The sequence below is a fragment of the Marmota monax genome, unplaced genomic scaffold (genome assembly GCF_021218885.2).
Source record: "Marmota monax isolate L192 unplaced genomic scaffold, Marmota_monax_Labrador192_F-V1.1 WCK01_AAM20220418_F8-fsc00050, whole genome shotgun sequence".
Taxonomy (NCBI): Eukaryota; Metazoa; Chordata; class Mammalia; order Rodentia; family Sciuridae; genus Marmota; species Marmota monax.
In genome coordinates, this window is record NW_026694552.1 from 2,983,306 (window position 1) to 3,003,098 (window position 19,793).

The 19,793-nt window shown below is 36.6% G+C and overlaps 1 protein-coding gene across 2 annotated transcripts in view; it reads left to right on the top strand.

Moving 5' to 3' along the window:
* The first annotated feature begins 456 nt into the window (after positions 1 to 456).
* Positions 457 to 19,793, top strand: part of Fam199x (family with sequence similarity 199, X-linked) — a 31,457-nt gene continuing 12,120 nt past the window's right edge. The window contains exons 1-2 of one of the 2 annotated variants that reach the window (XM_058571606.1): positions 457 to 937; positions 12,571 to 12,790. In XM_058571606.1, the coding sequence (XP_058427589.1) occupies positions 741 to 937; positions 12,571 to 12,790 (417 nt within the window). In that variant the 5' untranslated portion in view covers positions 457 to 740. The remainder of the gene's footprint in view (positions 938 to 12,570; positions 12,791 to 19,793) is intronic. The other variant, XM_046420804.2, reaches the window with a different exon arrangement.

Sequence of the window (19,793 nt, forward strand, 5' to 3'; positions counted from 1 at the left end):
CTACTTGGCGTTTTTCTCCTACAGCTCTTTGCACAGTGCTGGGCACACACGCTACAGGAGCTCAATAAATACTTGTTGAATTGAGACAGGATGATCGAGTACGCTGGGAACAAGGACACATGAATCCTTTCTCACGCACCCGCGGTGTGACCTTGGCCAAGTCCCTTTTCTCAGGGCTGCAGTTGCTGCTTAGGTGCGAGTGGGAAAGTGGAGGAGGACGCTGGTTTGAGTCAGTCTTTCCAAAGCCCTGAATCCCTGATTCGACGCGTCGGGCGGGGCGGGCCACGCGGGGCTGTGGCCCGCGGAGGTTCAGTTGCTCCTCCGCTCCAGCAGGGGGCAAGGGGAGCGGCTTCCCGCCGCTCTTCCTATACTGGACGGCGTCTGGCCGACTGCAGCAGTCGCAAGCTGCGAGCGCAGTGGGCGGGGCCGCCCAAGCGGGGCGGTGGCGCTGCGCTGACTGGCTGGGCGGGGTAGTGGCAGCGGCAGCGGCTGAGGCTGCGGCTGCAGAGGCCACTGGGGCGCCGACTGGGTGGCCGGCGACCCTCTCTGCCCTCGTGCAGCCTCTTCACACAGATCCGCACTCCCCGGGCAGCGGGGACCTCGGTGCTCAGCTCGCCAGCGAGCTGCGGTGGGCACACCCTGGAGCTGCGGTGACAGCGGACAGGTTAGAGTGGGGGCAGGGGAGGGCGCGGGAACAGCCCAGGGCCAGAGAAGGAGTCCAAGCCGGACAATCTCCAGCCATGTCCGACGAGGCGTCAGCCACCACTTCCTACGAGAAGTTCCTAACCCCGGAGGAGCCCTTCCCGCTCCTGGGACCCCCTCGCGGGGTGGGCACCTGCCCCAGCGAGGAGCCAGGCTGCCTGGACATCAGCGACTTTGGCTGCCAGCTGTCCTCCTGCCATCGCACCGACCCGCTCCACCGCTTCCATACCAACAGGTATGAGCCGCCTCCGAGGGCAGCGGTGGACTTCCGACATCGCTGCCTATTGCTGGAGAACGCGGGGTCGCGCCCCAGCCGCGTTTCAGGTCCTTTGCCTGAGGCTGAGCTTCCAATGGCCCCCTCCCCCACCTTCCTTCGACCAGCGCTCATTCCCGGGCTCTTTCCCTCCTCCTCCTCCTCCTCCTCCTCCTCCTCCTCCTCCTCCTCCTCCTCCTCCTCCCCCTCCCTATTTTCACCCCTGCCCTCTGATTTTCCTTCCCACTGGCATTACTAGGTTTCTTTCCCCCATTCATCTTCTGACTACAGCGATATCTTGTTTTCCTGCCCTCTGCTTTTTCCCTTCCACCTCCCCATGTGTACCCTGCGAATCCCAAACCCCCACCCTTGATTTTTAGATGCTCCCCTGTTTCCATCCATCTGCAAAAGTTTAACCCATTCCATTTCCGGTACGCTATAGAGTGAATTTTCGGTGGCTCAAAAATCAATCCATGGATCTTTGAAAGGTGGCACTTTTGAAGCTCGAACCTTCTCTTTCCCAATTTTTAACCTGTCTTAATAGTTATTTTCCCTTCCACCTCCCCCATTTTTTAGCGGAGTGCTGTAAAAACTACCCCCCCCCCTTCCTTTATGAACTCTTTGCCTGAGCGCTTTAGGCCCTGCCAAAATGTATAAAACTTAAAATCTGGAAGATTCCTTCATGTAACATAATCCTTCGTTTGCTTCCTCAGTATGGGGTTAGAGCAAGGCTTAAAATGAGCTTGTTTATACAAATTTTATTCAGAGGGTGCATCTTCTAACTGGTTTTATTGGAAGGCAGTGTTCTGGAGAATTCTCCCACGAAAGTACTTAAGTGTTACATCAAACGTTGTGGGGGATTTGAAGAGCTTTTAGATATAAGCCTCAACTTTTAATAACTGAGGATATTTGAGATAGGCATACAAAGGACTGGGTGAATGTGTAAAAGGGACTTGAGAGGGTTCAGCTGTAGAAAATACTGGAAGTAAGTAGTCTAGTTCTTATTTCTGATCCAAGTTTACTATGTGAGTTTGATCAAATCCATCCACATTTTAGTGTCTTGCATATTTTCCCTTCCTACCCACTTAAATCAATCTAGATCTACTGAGTCTCTACCAAATACAAGGAATGTATAAAACATGATTCTTATCTAAAAGAAAGTTATAGTCTGTGGAAACAAAGATGCTTTAATACTCTTTCAGAACATCCACATAACACAAAATGGCAGTAAATTTTTTACAACTATTCCAGGTTTTTATTGCAAAAATGAAGAAACTGAGGCTCAGAGAGAAAAAGACTGATTTGAAGGTCACAAAACCTTTCCTAATCAGGGAAAGGCCTAGTCAGACCTGGACTACTCCTTTGGAGCCAGTGATGGAACTTGGATCAGAACCAATGGATCTAGGGTTATCAATGGTCATTGTAGTTTCTTAGACTGACTCACAGAAGCCTGTTTAACCATGATGTAACTAACATGAATGTAAAATTGATAAAATCAAGTATTAAGGTTATTTGTTTTGAAAAATAATATAAAAGAATGCCTTTGCATATATTCGGTATTCAAGTTTTGCAGTAGTGGAGTAAGTTACATACCCAGGAAAGTTAAATGATTTTAGAATTAGCTGGCTCTGATGATGAGGGCAAGGAAGTGGGGGCAGACTTTGAAGGTCAATGTTGCCCAAACTGGTGGAGGTTATGGGAGTGAAGCAGTGAGAATAATGTGTTTCTTACAGCTTGTTCTGTTCCTCCTCCTCCCCATTATTTCCTTGTATTTTTCCCCTTTAAAAGACTGTGAAAAGGTCAGGGCTGTTTTCCAGAATGGGGCAGTGAGGGTGAAAGGAGGTTCCTGTCAAGGCCAAGTTTGTCTAAGTCAAGCTTTATTTTTTATTTTTTTTCTTACGGCCTTTTTTTTTTTTTTTTTTTAAATTACAGTACAGGGGATTGAACCCAGGAGTGCAGGACCACTGAGTTCCATCTTTAGCCCCAAACAGGGTATTTCTAAAATGCTTAGCCTGGCCTTGAACTTTTACTCCTCCTGCCTCAACCTCCACAGTAGCTGGGATTATGGGTGTGCCACACCTAGCACTGCCTGCTTTTTTTTTTAACTGTCCCTTTTCTACTATATTTTTCACAAGGCTTGGAATGGTAGCATGGGATCTAATGCTCTGCATTCTTTTCAGCAGAAAGTAGAAGAAACAGAATTAGCAATATTTATAGCAGATGATGTTTCTGCCCTAGGCTACCTTGCTTTTTAAATCTTTTCTCCTTCTGGAATGTTCTTCCTTCTTACCCCTCTTCAAGATGGTGTTTGAGAGAACCATATGCTTCCAGCCATTTCTTTTCAGGGAGAAGCAAACAGCTAAATCATCTATGTGGGCAAAGTTTAATATAGGGAGTTCTTTTATTTTGGAGTTGTATGCGTCACTTTTTTTCTTCATATCACATCATTTGCCAATTCAAGCAACATTCCAAAAATCAGATGTGAATAGTCGAGTACTAAAATTCTGCTTTGGGTTTAGTCACTGTAAAACAAGTTTTATTGAAAATAGAAAGCTTGTCAGTACGTAGATATTTGGTTTACCTTTATTTGGCTTCTTCCTTATTATCGGATAAGAAAATAGGGAGATTAATGCCCTTGATGAGGACCTTGTGATTATGACTATTGTGCCTACTCATTTACTTGAATGAGCTCTATTTCCAATCTTCATTAACCAAGAGAGTCATGGAACTAATACTGGTCCCTAAGTTTGAATACATGTGTACACATTAGAATCATGTTTGATATAGGTTGGTGTGTCACTGATCTAGGTTCAGTAGAAAATAAATTATAGGGACATAACCATTTTTTTGAAGAATTTTGATTTTCTATCAAGGTATGGTGATGTACTCTTGTAGTACCAGCTACTGTGGAGGCTGAGGCAAAGAATCACTTGAGCTCAGAATGTTATGAAGCTGGGGCCTTCCAGAAAACTGAGACAGCATGAAGATCCACCCTTCAAACCCTAATTCTTACAATGTAGTCACAAAGATTTCAGACATGCCACTCAGAGTAACAGAAATGAGTTTATTGAAGGGATAGGAAAAGGTAAAGGGGAAACTCTCAAGGGAGGGAGTGGGTCCTCTCAGAGAGGAGAGGAACAATGTGCCTCTCCTGGACTCCAGTTTTATTGGGGATCCCAGATAAGTTTCCAGAGAGTCCCGCCCAGGTCCACCTCTTGACTTTTGACTGATAGCAGGTTGACATCAGACTTTCAAGTGCCTGTTGCATGACAACTCTATGATACCCTGGCTTGTGATGAGTAGTTTTAATTGGACTCTTAATCATTTTTACATGTTTTATGGTCAGGAGGAACTATCCTTATCTTCTAGGATCTGATCTGTGAAGAGGGTCACAAAAGTTTTCCTTCAAAGTAACTTGGGTTCTTTTTATCAACAATATTTCCTGCTTACATTTCTTTACAGATAACAGGTAGTTTATTGAGGAATGTGACATATCCTGTCCACCCAGGCCAGGCAGGGCTGCAGGCAAATTGCTTTTTGGCAAAGAAAGCATGTGGGGTCAGCACAGTGAGCCCATTTTATAGAATTATTCTCTTAACCTCATGTTTCCACCATCCTCATCTGTCTGTCCCCTAACCAGAACTTAGACCAGAAAACCAGGTTGGGCAACATAGGAGACATTATCTTAAAAACAAACAAACAAACAAACAAAAAAAAAAACAGGAGGGAAATCACATCTTTTAGAATTTTAAGAACTAACTGAGTTTTTCTAGAATTTTGGAAAAATAGAATAAATTTAAATTAGCTAAAAAATTAAGACTTAAAAAGAAACTTGAAATGTCAGTGTTTATATATATATATATATTATATATACATATACATTATATATATATATATATATATATATATATATATACACACACACACACATACATATATATAATATTAATTTGTGTGGGCATGTTTTTAAGACATTCTCTGTGGTTTTTGGGACAGGGTTTTTCTGATGTAAATGGTGTTTTTCTCTTGAATTAGCATCAGGACTTTTTTTTTTTTTGTATACTAGCTATGTCTGCTGCAACAACCACTCCCATCACCAAAAACAGATGTCATTTAGCAGATTGGAAAATTTTTCATGATATTGATAGGTCCTATGATTAAATTGTGAGATGACAGAAGTTAATATTAACTACAAAGTGTGTTATTCTCTTCATCCTTCAGGACTGCATCAGTACTATGACATTAAACAATTGTGAAAAGTGTGTGGGAGGACAGTGCCTTACTTTTTGTACACCTTACCTGCAGGGTATGAAATGAACTATTGAATAAATCAGTTACTCGGTGATGAGATTTTAGAGCCCCATTTTCAACCATAATTAAGCAGAAAAATTCCAATACTATTGTGTTTCCTTTTTTGTTATTGTTTGGCAGTGCTGGGTATTGAACCTAGGGTCTCACACATGCTCAGGAAATGCTTTACCACTGAGCTACATCCCCAGCCCCTATTGTGTATATTTTATACCACACACAGTTTTACTATCTAGGTATAGAATTGGAGGTGCAGAAGAACTGTGGGTTACAGGTGGGAGAAACAAATTGGAGGAATTTGGTTTAGGGACTTGAGACAAAATGAGAATGGGGCTCAGGCTTTGGAGAAATTTCCAAGCTAGAAATAATAGACTTGGAGGTATGTATTATTCCTCTTTTTGTCACTGACCAAAATATCTGACAAGGGTAACTTAGAGGGAAAGTTTATTTGGGCTCATGGTTTCAAAATTTATTTGGGCCAACTCCATTTCTCTGGGCCCAAGTGAGAGAGAACCTCATGATGAAAGGACATCCATTCATGATAGCCAGGAAGCAGAGGAAGGGGCCACAGGGAAGTTAACCCCCAGTGACCCACCTCCTCTAGCCATACTCCACCTGCCTACAGTTACCACCTAGCTCACTCAAATTAGGATGTACTGATTAGGTTACAGCTCTCACAATTCAGCCATTTCACCTCTGAATATTTTCCTGCATTAATACAGGAGCTTTGCGGGGTGGGGATTCCTCATATCCAAACCAAAATAGAGTAATCAACAGAATTTCTAGTAGAGTGATAGTAGTAAAAGCATAGGTTCTAATGGCTGAAAGAGTGGGAGTTTTTCAATAAATCTAACAGGGAATGGATGATAAATTTTTTTGTTTAGTTTTTCTTTTCCAATAATAGATATTTTAGCTTCCTTGGAGCAGGCCATAGAAAGGGAGAAGTTGAAAACAGAAGAGAGGTTGAGATGAGTGGAGATAGATATGGTGAACTCAGAAGCCCAGATGAAGAATTGACTTTAGAAATGGTACAGGAGGGGTTGGAGTTGTGGCTCAGTGGTAGAGCACTTGCCTAGCATGTGTGAGGCACTGGGTTCGATTCTCAGCACCACATATAAATGAATAAAATAAAGGTCCATCAATATCTAAAAACAAATACTTAAAAAAAAAGAAATGGCACAGGATTTTTTTTTTTAACTTCTAAGACAGTAGAAGGAGTAAGAAAGATGGGTAATGATCTCAAGACAATTAAGGTAGCTGGGAGGACAGTAGGAAACTTATGGGAAATAGAGAAGTGGGTTGTGCCATCTACTCCCTATTGGAACCCTGATGACCTATTAGAATCCAAAGGAGAAGCAGAGTGGGGTGACTATGTGGGGTTCTGTCAGGGATTCAAAGATGAATACTTATGATGATGGGGGACTGTCCTCTAAGAAAGAATGTATAGCACGGATTTGGAGTGACCTTGATCAGCTTGACAGTTTTGAGTTTGACAGTGCCTGTTGGCTGGATTCTCATCCTGAGAGATCCACCTGAAAGAGGAAAGAACTACAGAGGAATGAGTACATGGTGGACATTTTTCCCTTTATTCCTTTATTCCACATTTAAATAGCTACTTATCAAAATACAACTTAAAATTGTTAGTCTGTATATTCTTGCTGAAAAACCTTGTAAAGAAGTGTTCTTGTCTTTTTTTTAAATTAAAATTTGGGGGGCTGGGCTTATGGCTCAGCAGTAGAGCACTTGCCTAGCATGTACAAGGCACTGAGCTCGATCCTCAGCACCACATAAAATAAATAAAATAAAGGTATTGTGTCCAACTACAACTAAAAAAATTTAAATTAAAAAAAATTGGGGCAAGAAGCCTAGTTATTGAGTTAAACACAATTTCATTGGAGTTCTTGTCAACATTTTTTCTTGTACACTTTTTGGAGAAAGTCTCCTTTGAGAGTAATGTTATAGTATATCTAGAACCTTAGTATTAGGCAGCTTTCCCTTAGTAAATAAGATGGAAGAGCTTGTAAATTTGAATGATTCAGTGCTACGCCTACACTGAACATTCATTGAAAGCTGTCAGAACAGTCAAAGTGAATCACAGTTAAATTTTTATTATAAAAGCTCATAATAAAAAAATGAAGGCATATTAAAACTATGAAGACCACTCATGATCCCTTTTCCCAGAGTTAACAATTTGTCAACACTTCAATGTTACTTTTAATATTCCTTCTCTGTACAGATAGAGGTTTAAGTATCTCTTATCTGAAATGCTTGGGAGTAAAAGTGTTTCAGATTTCATTTTTTTTAATAGTTGCATGTGCATAATGAGATATCTTGGGTGTGAGACCTAAGAGTAAACACAAAATTCATTTGTTTCACATGTGTCTTATACACATAGCCTGAACCTTTTATACACTATTTTTAGTGTGCCTGTATTTTGACTGCAGCCCATCACAAGGTCAGAGTGGAATTTTCCACTTGTTGTGTCAAGTCAACATTCAAAAAGTTGAATGGATTTTGGAAAGGTTCAAATTTTGGATTTTCAGATTAGTGATGCTTAACCTATGTAATTTTTAAAAATCACTATCAGGCCACATATACTATTTGTGATTTATTTGCACTAATATAGATGAATGCTTTCCTTTTCAACAAATCATCTGAAAATGTGATTTTTTAAATGATTACAAAAATACTATTATTGAGATATGACAGTTATTCCCCAGGTTTTAAGGTCATTTATTTTCCCATTTTTGCTATTATAAATGATATTTTTTTAGAGAGAGAGAGAGAATTTTTAATATTTATTTTTTTTAGTTCTCGGCGGACACAACATTTTTGTTTGTATGTGGTGCTGAGGATCGAACCTGGGCCGCAAGCATGCCAGGCGAGCGCGCTACCGCTTGAGCCACATCCCCAGCCCAATATAAATGATATTTTTGACATATTTGTAAATATATTTTTTCTAAATTTCTATTTGGGGAAAGGAATAGATTTCCTAGAATATAAATTAATGGAGTCCAAAGGTATGGACCTTCGTTGGTGCGGGGGAGGGGTGTCACTTGGGATTGGGCGCATGGGACTCTACCATTGAGCTGCATCCCAGCCCTTTTTATTTTTTATTTTGAGACAAGGTCTCATTAAGTTGCTGGGGCTGGTCTTGAACTTGTAATCATTGTGCCTCAGTCTCCCAAGTGGGTTGGATTATAAGAGTGTGACACCGAACCCTGCTAAGAATGAACCTTTTTAATGCTTTTGGTATGCATATACTACTAATTGCTTTTCAAAAGGATTATATCAATTTATACTCATATCAGAAATGGATAAAAGCATTTCTTGCTATGTTTTTATCCACACTGCTTTAAAATAATAATAAAACAATATTATAAATTAGAAGATAAAGAATTTTTAAAAAATCATTAGTAATAAAAATACGTTTTTTTTCTATTTTGTAAATGATTTGTAAAGTAAAAAGCCCAGTTTACTTGCCACTGATAATAAAAAAGACAAAGGCTTCTGAGAATATCTAGAACCTTGTTACATAGTCATAAATCTGAAAGGCTGAGAAACATACTAATTTTGCCCTATGGTAAGGGCACAAAACCAAGCAAATCCCTAACTTGCCAGTAAACTAATGGTTAGATTATCAAATGTGACATAGCTTTTTAAAAAGGTATGTTATTACTCATTGAGGGAAATACATTTCAGCAGAATTTTTACAAGCTGAAAAGAAATTCTAATTAAAAAACAATTATCTAACAGCTTTTCCTAACAGTGAACATTGTATTTGGCACACAGAAGATACTGACTAAATGTTTGTTGAATGGGTGAATGAATAAAGGGGGGAAAGTCAATGTGCAATTTGAAGACATGCAGTTTGAAGAGAAAATAGTTTGCTCAGTGTAACTGGCTTACTGTGTCTAGGAGAGAACTTATGATTGAGGTTTAGAGCTTTTATTGCAAGCTCTGAGCAATTTGGTTAGATCTACTAGTTTGTTAATTATTTTAAATGAGGATACTGCCCACACAACAAGGATACAATGAAACTAAGTAATACTACATAGTATTCTATAATTCTTAGATGAATGATAGATTTGTAACAAATTATCAACATGTGCTTTTTATTTATTGAACTGTAATAGTTGAGTGTGTCTATACAGGCTCCTGCACATTTCAACTCTACTGTCAGCCCAGCAGACATAGACACCATACATTTTTTTGAGTTTTCCAAATTTGGTAAATCATGAACTTCTGAATTTAATGTTAGCTATGAAAAATAAGGAAAGGCTTCGGGTGGTGTCATATCCTGTAATCCCAGAGATTCCAGAGGCTGAGGCAGTAGGATCTCAAATTCGAGGTCAGCCTCAGCAATTTACCAAGACCCTGTCTCAAAATTAAAAATAAAAGGTTGGGGATGTAGCTCAGTGATAAAGTGCACCTGAATTCAATTCCCACTTCAAAAAAGGCAGAGAAGGAAGTTAAAAAATTTTATAATTCAAAAAATCTGGATTTAATGAAGGATGAGGAACAACCTAATAATAGATAAATAATAGGCTTTTCTTCAGGAAGCCATTAGTTCAGTAGCTTATTAGTATTGGAAATCTTAAATCATTATCTTCAGGATTAATTCCCTATTCTACCAGCAAAGCAATGAAAAATATCCCATTATCTCATTAATGGTATGAAACTAGTGGAAATTCACAAAAGAAAACAAATTTTATACCGTTTTTTTTTTGGGGGGGGGAGTGGTAACAGGAATGAGCCCAGGGGCACTTAACCACTGAGCCACTTCCCGAGATATATGTATATATATATATATATGTATGTATATGTATGTGTGTGTATTTAAACTTTGTTTTTTAGTTGTAGATGGATTCAGTACCTTTATTTATTTACTTTTATGTGGTGCTGAGGATTAAACCCACCCAGTGCCTCACCCATGCCAGGCAAGCATGCTACCACTGAGCCACAACCCCAGCCCCCTATATATTTTTTTATTTAGAGACAGGGTATCGCTTGCTTAGGATCTTGCTAGGTTGCTGAGGCTGGCTTTGAACCCGCAATCCTCCTCCCTCAGCTTCTCGAGCCTTGGATTATAGGCATGCATCATCATGCCCAGTAAATTTCATAGATTTTTAAGACCATAAAACAACAACAAAAAAGGCAAACCCCAAAATCCCTTTAACAAATAGTACATGAAAAAAAAATCTTAATATTCTTAATGCATGAAGAATTCATGAAGTCAATAAATGAAAACATTCAACACATAGAAAAACACCATTAGAAAAATAGCTAATACATATTTAAAGTTTTGATCATCCTGATAATCAAATAAAAATGTGAATAAAATATTTCTGTCCCAGGAGATAGGTAAAAGTTTTCTTAAATGAAAATTTCTATGCTGTTATGGTTATGGTGAGATGAACCTTATTTCAGTTTTGATTTTTTGTGTGTGTGTGTGTGTGTGTGTGTGTGTGGTACTGTGGCTTGAACCCAGGGCCTTCCACTTGCTAGACTAGTACTTTACCACTGTCCTATATCCCCAGCCCCAAATTAACATATTTATATGTTGCCTTGGGGAATATGAATTGATGCAGCCTTTCAAAAAGGTATTTGACTAAATGTACTGTGGCCCTTAGGAGTGTTTATATTCTTTGACTCAGTACTTACCTTTCAAGCAGTCTATCCTGGGAATATTGATGTTTGGATAAATAATTATAAACAAAAAGCTCATCTCTGTGTTATGTGTAATATATAAATACAGAGAGCAGTCTACACATCTGTTATTGGGGAAATAAGGTAAATAAGTTATGATTCATTTCAATCAATATAATATTATATTGATATTAAAATAGTTTCAAATGATATGCAGGTTGAGTATACCTAATGTAAAAATTCAAAATCTGAAACTTCCTGAATGGCAACTTGACATAGCAAGTGGAAAGTTCCACTGTGACCTCACGTGATGGAATGCAGTCAAAATACAGGTGCACTGCCTGCATGTGGTGACACATGCCTCTAATCTCACCTATCCAGTGCCTGAGGCAGGAAGATTGCAAGTTTGAGGCCAGCCTTAACAATTTAGTGAAACCCTGTCTCAAAATAAAAAGTAAAAGAGGGTGTGGATATAGCTCAGTGCCTAGTACCTCAAGACAAAAAAAATAGGTGCACTAAAAATATTGTATAAAATTACTTTCAGGATATGTGTTTACAGTGTATATGAAACAAATGTATTTCATTTTTATACTCAGGTCTCATCCCCAATACATATCATTATGTATATGCAAATAATTCAAAATTTTAAAAATGATTGAAACAATTCTGGTCCCCATTTTGTTTTAAATGTTTTAAATAAGGGATATTCAACTTGTGCTTAGAAAAATGTTCAGTATATAATATTCAGTGTAAACAAGATACTAACACACATATATGTATACATAGGCTGATTGCCAATTCTGTAAAAAATATATGCATCTAGAAAAAAGTTACAAAATTTTATAGGCTAGCTGTTGCTGGATAGTGGAACTATAGGACCTTTTAAACATATTTACTCTTTTTTTATTCCAGCATCCCTACAGTGATCCTGTGTAACATTAATATATAAAAGTTATTTAAATATAACAACCACTTCTTAAACTTCTTCCTGTGTACTTTGTTGGTGATTTTCTCTGCCACGACCTGGCTGTCCTCGTCCTTTAATTTAGTAATAATAGCTGTCATATATTAAGCACTTTTGATGTGTGCTAAATTCTCTGTATACATTCTCATATACTGCTCACAATAACTCCATTTTAAAGATGAGGACGTAGGCTTGGAAAGGTTGTGATTTACTTAAGATCAAAGAGCTAGCAGATGATGACAGAGCAAGAATTTGTACTCATTCTGACTCCAAGGCTTAGTCATACCCACTGTGTTATATATTTTGTTTTGGAAGAAGGTTCTACTTCATTCCTAATTTAAATATATTTTTGTTTTAAAATGTTTTATTATAAAGTTTTTCAGACAACTATAAAAGAAAATAGTATACTGAATCCTTTGTACACATCACCCAGCTTCAATTATTCACATATGGCATCATGCTTTATCTATATTTCTAACCTATTCCCTAACTCCTTTCTTATTATTTTGAGGCAAATCCCAGACATATTTTACTCATAAATATTTTAGTATATTTTCTTAAAATGTAAATGCTTTTTAAAAATAATCACACTATTACCTAAAAATACATTCCTCATAAATGTTTCCTATTAATAACTTCAAAGTGTGTGGACTGTAGTCCCTGTCATGATTTCTTTTATGTTATGTTTTTAAAGGTGGAACCTAACTTCGTGTGGAACAAGTGTTGCCAGCTCAGAATGCAGTGAGGAGCTATTTTCATCAGTTTCTGTTGGAGATCAAGATGATTGCTATTCCCTGTTAGATGATCAAGACTTCACTTCTTTTGATTTGTTCCCTGAGGGGAGTGTCTGCAGTGATGTGTCTTCTTCTATTAGTACTTACTGGGATTGGTCTGATAGTGAATTTGAATGGCAGGTAGGTATTTGGTCATCTCCCTGCCCCTTTACTGGGGATTGAACCCAGGGGAACTTAGCCACTGAGCCACATCCCCAGCACTTTTGGTTTTTAATATTTTATTTTGAGACAGGGTCTTTCTTAAGTTGCTGGCTTTGTACTTGCATTCCCCCTATCTCAGCCTCCTGAACCACTGGAATTACAGGTGTGTGCCACCATGCCCAGCTTTGTTTTTTCTTTAATTGACATTATTACTATATAAATACAAGTATAATTTTTCCTTTTTCTTTTTTTTTTCATTTCTACCTCAAAGTAAGTTTTTCTACAATCTCCAGATCTGGGGATTCTTTGACAACACATTTTAATGTTGAGAATTCAATGAAATATGTATTTTTTATTTTTGCAAATATATCCTTTAGCCTTATGATGCTATAGATAATCCTTTTGTAGGTTTTTTAAAAATTTTATAGTTATAGATGGACAGAATGCCTTTATTTTATTTGTTTGTTTTTATGTGGTGCTGAGGATCAAACCCAGTGCCTCACGGATGCTAGGCAAGCACTCTGTCACTAAGCTACAGCCCCAGCCCCTTTTGTAGGTTTTTGTTTACAAAATAATCAGTACTTTTCTATGCATGAATCCAGGCACATTTATTCTCCCTGCTTTGTAATAGATAGCCTTATGTCCTCATAGGACACACATCAGTGTCACCTTATGTATCTAATGCCATAAACCATTATTACCATAAATACATAATTTTTGGTTTTGTTATCAGAAATGGAATATAATTTCTCATTTTGTATTCTCTTTGTAGACATTTTTTTTCACCTGACACTTTTCTCATGGCATGTATACCATACAAAATGCTTTTGTGGCAAATTGTTTGAAAATGCTGCCTTATAATGAGTACAGTCTATCAGAAAATATAGATGACGTTTTCCCTACATCCTTTTTTCTGATTATAAAAGGCAATAACATTCCAAGAGCTCTTCTTGCGTATAGCAAATGTTTTATTCCACAAATAAGCTTGAATGCTTACTACATTTGAAAACTGAATACTTGAAATGGTATTCCAAAACAGGAATCAGATATTTTATTTCAGAAAATTCTTAAAATATCAAATAATACAGAATGACATGAAGTAAAAAGTCTCAAAGTCTCACTCCACAATAGTCACCATTATTAAGACTTTATATGATAACTCTTTAACATTTTGAGGAACTGCCAACAATGTTTTCCAGAGTAGCTGCCTCATTTTACATTTCCACCAGCAGTGTATGAAAGTTTCACTTTCTCCACATTCTTGCCTACACTTGATATTCTTTCTTTTGATTATAGTGTCTTACTGGGTGTGAAGTGCTTATGTTCTTGTGATTTTTGTTTATATTTTTCTAGTGACTAATTGTGTTGAACAACTTCTCCTGTGCTTATTGGCTGTTTGTACATCATCTTTGATGTTGTTCTATTTAAGTCCTTTACCTGTTTTTTAAATTGTGTTATCTTTTAGTCCTAAGCGTTCTTTTGCTACTAAACTTTTATCAGGTGTATAATTTAGAAATTTTTGTCCTGTTTTGTGGGTTTTCTTTTCACTTGATAGTTTCTATTCACTTCATAGTATCTTATGTAAACATTTTGAATTTTGAAGTCTAATTTATTTGTAGACTAATCCAGTATCATTAAGATTTTCACCTGTTTTCCTCTGAGTTTTAGAGTTTTAGTTCTTATACTAAGTTGGTCTTTGATCCATCTTGAATTACTTTTTCTTTCCAGTATGAAATAAGGGTCCAAATTCATTACTTTGCATGTGCATTTCCAGTTGTTCCAGCACTATTTGTTGAAAAGACTATTTTTTCCTCATTAAACAGTCTTGGCACCCTGTCCAAAATAGGGTTATCTTTGGACTCGCAATTATTTTCCATTAATATGTGTGTCTGTCCTTATGCCAGTACAGCATTGTTTAAATTACAGTTTTGTAGTAAGCTTTCAAAATGGAAAGTGGGAGTTTTCTCACTTTATTTTTCTTTATAAAGATTGGTTTGCTTTTGGAGGTCCCTCTCAATTCTATATGAATTTTAGGACGAGGTTATCCATTTCTACAAAGGGCAGTTGGAATTGAGAGAGATTGCATTGAGTCCATACATCAGTTTGGGGAGTATTGACATCTTAACAGTATTAAATATTCCAATCCAAGAAATGAGATGGAATGTCTTTATTTACATCTCCTTTAATTTCTTTCAGTGATGTTTTAGAGTTGTCAGTGCCCAACTCTTATACTTCCTTGGTTGAATGTATTCCTAAATACTTTATTCTTTGTGCCATTATTATAAATGGTACCATTTTCTTAATTTCATTTTTAGATTGTTCATTGCAAGTGTATATATGTTTAAAGATGTCTAATTAATTTCTGTATGCTGATTTTGTATCCTGCAACATTGCTGAACTTGTTTGTTAGCATTAATAGTTTTTTCCCTGTATAGATTCTCCAGGTTTTTCTACATTTAACATCGTGTCATCTGTGAATAGAGATAGTTTTTCCTTCCTTTTTTTTCCAATCTGGATATCTTTTATTTCTTGTTTAATTGCCCTGGCTGGATCATACAGTGTTGAATAGAATTGATGAGAGTGGGAGGATCTTGTGTTTTTTTCTCATCTCAGGGGAGAAATTTATTTATTTTTTGCCATAAGCACCCTATATCATACTGAGGAATTTATCTTTTGTTCCAATTGGTACAATTTTTTTTTCATGAAGGAGTATAGAATTTCATCAAATGTTATTTCTACATCAGTTTAGATGATATATGTTCCTTCTTCATTCTATTAATAGAATTGATTGGAATTCTATTAATAGAATTGGTAGTGTTACATTGGTTGATTTTCATGTTTAACTACCCTTACTTTCCTGGAATAAATCCTAATTGGTTATGGTGTATAGTCCTTATTTTTTTTTTTTTAGAGAGAGAGAGAGAGATAATTTTTTAATATTTATTTTTTAGTTTCGGTGGACACAACATCTTTTTTTTATTTTTGTGTGGTGCTGAGGATGGAACCCAGCGTCCCGAGCATGCCAGGCGAGCGCACTACCACTTGAGCCACATCCCCAATCCGGTGTATAGTCCTTTTAATGTGCTTCTGGATAGTTTTTTTTTTTTTTTTTTAGTTGTTGATAGACATATACCTTTGTTTTATTTATTTATTTTTGTGTGGTGCTGAGAATCAAACCCAGTGCCTCATATGTGCTAGGCAGGCTCTCTACTACTGAGCCTTAACTCCAGCCCCTGGACACAGTTGTATAGTATTTTTTCAAAGGAATTTTGCATGTGTACTCATAAGGGATATTGGTCTCTGGTTTTCTTTTATCTTTGTTTTTCTTTGGTATCAGGTAACACTGGCCTCATAGAAGGAGTTAGGAAATGTTCTTTCTTCTTGATAAAATTTTGTAATATTTTCTTATTTAACATATGAAGTTTTCCATGTTCTTCATAATACGTTTTGTAATGACTACATGATATTCCTGCTGTTAGATGTGCCAGAACTTGTGAAAATGTTTTGTTTACTTCCGTTTCAATTTTTTTTTGTTACAGATAACACCACAGTGATAATTTTTATGTGTGTCTTTTTTATTCTTTAGAATCTCATTTTTAAGTGTGTAAATTGTATTTAAAAATCATACTTCAAAGATTCTTAATAAAGTATAATCAGATAGAGCCCTGATGATTATGGGAAATATATTTTCTGCTTAGTTCATATGATTTATTTAGAATTCTTATCATCTATAATGTCACAATGTGGCAGGCTTTTAAAATTTTTAATTGCTGGCTTCTTAACTCATTTCATGAGTGATTAGAGTGGAAATCCATCCACAACTACTCACAGTTAATGTACATTAGTGGCTACAATGTTGGAACAAAATCAGGTCTGCTTTAGTAATGTGTTTTCCCACTTCTGAAATTGGAGTATGGGTACTCTGTTACCATGGATATTTACTATTTAAATATGCTGAAAGGTTTAAAATGCTGTCTTATTTTTGTGGGGCCTCATAATGATGAGCATTAAATTGTCCAAGAGGATAATTACAAATTATATGTTAGGAATAATATAAAGTAAAAATCATTTACTATAGTTTAAAAATTCATATTACCTCTGTTGTGATTAAAAAGCATATGTGTTTAAATCTTTCTTTTAACATTAGATATTTCAGTTGCTACTAAAATAAAAATAAATAAAAAATAAATGATTCATAGATTCTCTAGGAAGAGAAGTGCTAACTTCTTGATAAAGCAAGATTTGAACCTTAGAATAAAGCAGATCTTAGCATTTGAGGTAGCATCATTGCATTTTGCTTACTGATCATTTGCATTGCTTGCAGTCCTTTCATTATTGAAGATATATTTGACTAGTCTTAGAGCTTGAGAAATTATTTCTATTGTTGGGCAGGAGAGCTTAGAAAATTTACGGAGTAATTCAGCTGTCACAATTGAAACCTAGAGGTGCAATCTGAAATTACACATCAGCTGTTACAGAAATGAGCTTACTCATAAAATTCTGCTGCATCCTGCAGAAAATATGGCAGAGCTTTGATTTAATTCTCTTTATGTGTCACAATTACTGATTATAATATAAATATACCAGATATTATCCCTGAAAAATATAGAATCGGACTCATTAAACATTTTTATTCTGAAATATATTATCAGTTATGAAATGGAACATTGCTGGTCTAATAAATATACAGAAGCCCATGCAATTAATTCTGCTGTACAACTGCTTCTCTAATCCCATATGTCCAATTGAGCACATGACATTTCCACTTGGATGACCTTATTATTTAATACTAACCTGTTATCTGATGCTGAATCCTTGGTCAGTGATGCCACTTCCAAGTATAGTGTTTCCATAGGAAAAAATAAATTCTGCTTTGTGATATGTCTTTATAGCATAGTGAAAAATGTCTATTGTCTGTTCAAAGGACATTTGTGTTTTTCCCATTATCACCACAGACTCTCAATATCCCAAATCGTGTTCTCTCATTCCAAATTGCATCCAAGGCAAGGCTGTCTGGCACAGTTGGAAGCACTGGACTTGTGTCAACTTCGAATTCTGCCACTAGTTGTATGCCTCTCTCTGGATGTCATTTTTCCTTATTTTTAAGAGGGTGTTGGACTACAAGATCTGTAAGATTGCTTCAGGTCTCTTCCTGTAACTATTCAAGTCTTTGAGAATATCACCATGGGTGTTCATATGACCTTGAAATATTACCAGTTTTCTTCTAGTCTCAACATCTGACTCCTTATTCTTGCATCAGTTATCAAACAGCTTTGTAAATTGTTTTTCATTAAAAAAAATGTTTCCTATTTATTCCCTTTTTTCTTTCTATTTTTGCTTTAGTTCAGGCCTTAATCATAACAAGAGCATCCTAATTCCAAACTTTTCTCACTGTTTTGTCCCCATAGTACTTTTTAACTAATTTTCCCTGGTGACTGCTTTCATCACATGATGCTATGGGCCAACTTCTATATGTCATTGGACATCTTCTGGTTCTTCTTTTGAGCTTTCAAATCCCTAACATTGATTTTGTTTTAATTGTATTGTTTTTCAACTTGCTTTTTTATATTTTCATCTGTGATTTCACTAAGTTATTCTCTTTACCTGAAATGCCATTTCCTTTTCCCCTTCTGTCATTCTGAAATACCTCCTTGTGAAACTCAACCTAGTCACTTTAGCAACATATAGTATTCCCTGAATATTTATGCTATCTTAAACCATGGCCAGAGATGGAAGAAGTTTTTAAAAATACATCTCTTTTTTGAATATCATCTATGTGTCAGGCATGTTATCTAATTTAAAGCTCTGTCAATAATCCTTTGAAATCAGTGGCATTAACCACATTTCATATAGTCTGGCGCCTAGGAGATATTCTCTGAAAACTTAGACTAAAGAAAATTTCTTGATTTTGAAAGTATAGGTATTTTAAAATATTTTTTTTAGTTGTAGATGATCAGAGTATCTTTATTTTATTTATTTATTTTTATGTGGTGCTGAGGATCAAATCCAGTGCCTCATACATGCTAGGCAAGCACTCTACCACTGAGCCACAACCTCAGCCCAAGTATACCTATTTTGAGTGTTTCTTTTTTCTACCTTCTTTGTTGAAGGAACTTGAAATACAGGAGACCTTTCATTTGATAAGGAGAGTCTCATTGTGTTTGGAGACTCTAGGGACATCTCGAATGTAATGTTGTGATTTGAAGTTTTGAAATCAATGAAAAAATAGCAGAGCTTTTTTATTTTTGCCAATAAAGCTTGGAAAAGAGATGACCTTCGTGTGTGTATTCAGCAATCATCCTTTTATAGCACTGGCTTGATAACATTAGGGATAAGGGCGAACGATTCAAGCAGTGTTAATGAGATTTTTACAAGTCCTACAAATTGTTAGAAGTTACTTATACACTAGTATTGGATTCATCAATGACTGTCATAGTGAAATTATGGTTTGTAGGATTAGTAGTTGCTTATGGAGATGTAGAAAAAATGGTCCCTAACAGTTTCATTCTAAATATCATAATTATAGTGATTGATCCCATTTTTGTGGCCTTCCCCAATCTCTTCTATATAATTGACTTCCCAATTCCCACCTTTAAAACCCTCACAGGTCTCCCAAACTTCAATCCTGGAGTTTCAACTCACTGCTAAGTATTTCTATGAATGACCTATAATCTCAGGCCTAGCATTCATCCTGTACTCTGTTATATTTGGGTGTTATTATCTTCCCAACTGGAGTATAACATTTTTGTGTAAGGACCAAAACTTACACTCCTTTGAATCTCCTGTGCTTGTTATATTGTGTGTATAATAGGAGTTCAAATACATGATTGTGATAGTTTGAAGAAGCTCTTCTCTTGGTAACTTCAAAAATCTGGAAAGCACTCAGTTCAGGTTTAGTTGCAAACACTATAGAACAACAAAAAGGTGCTGTTTTGTACCTTGAAAACATGAAAACAATATCTTTGAAAATTGTTACATGCTA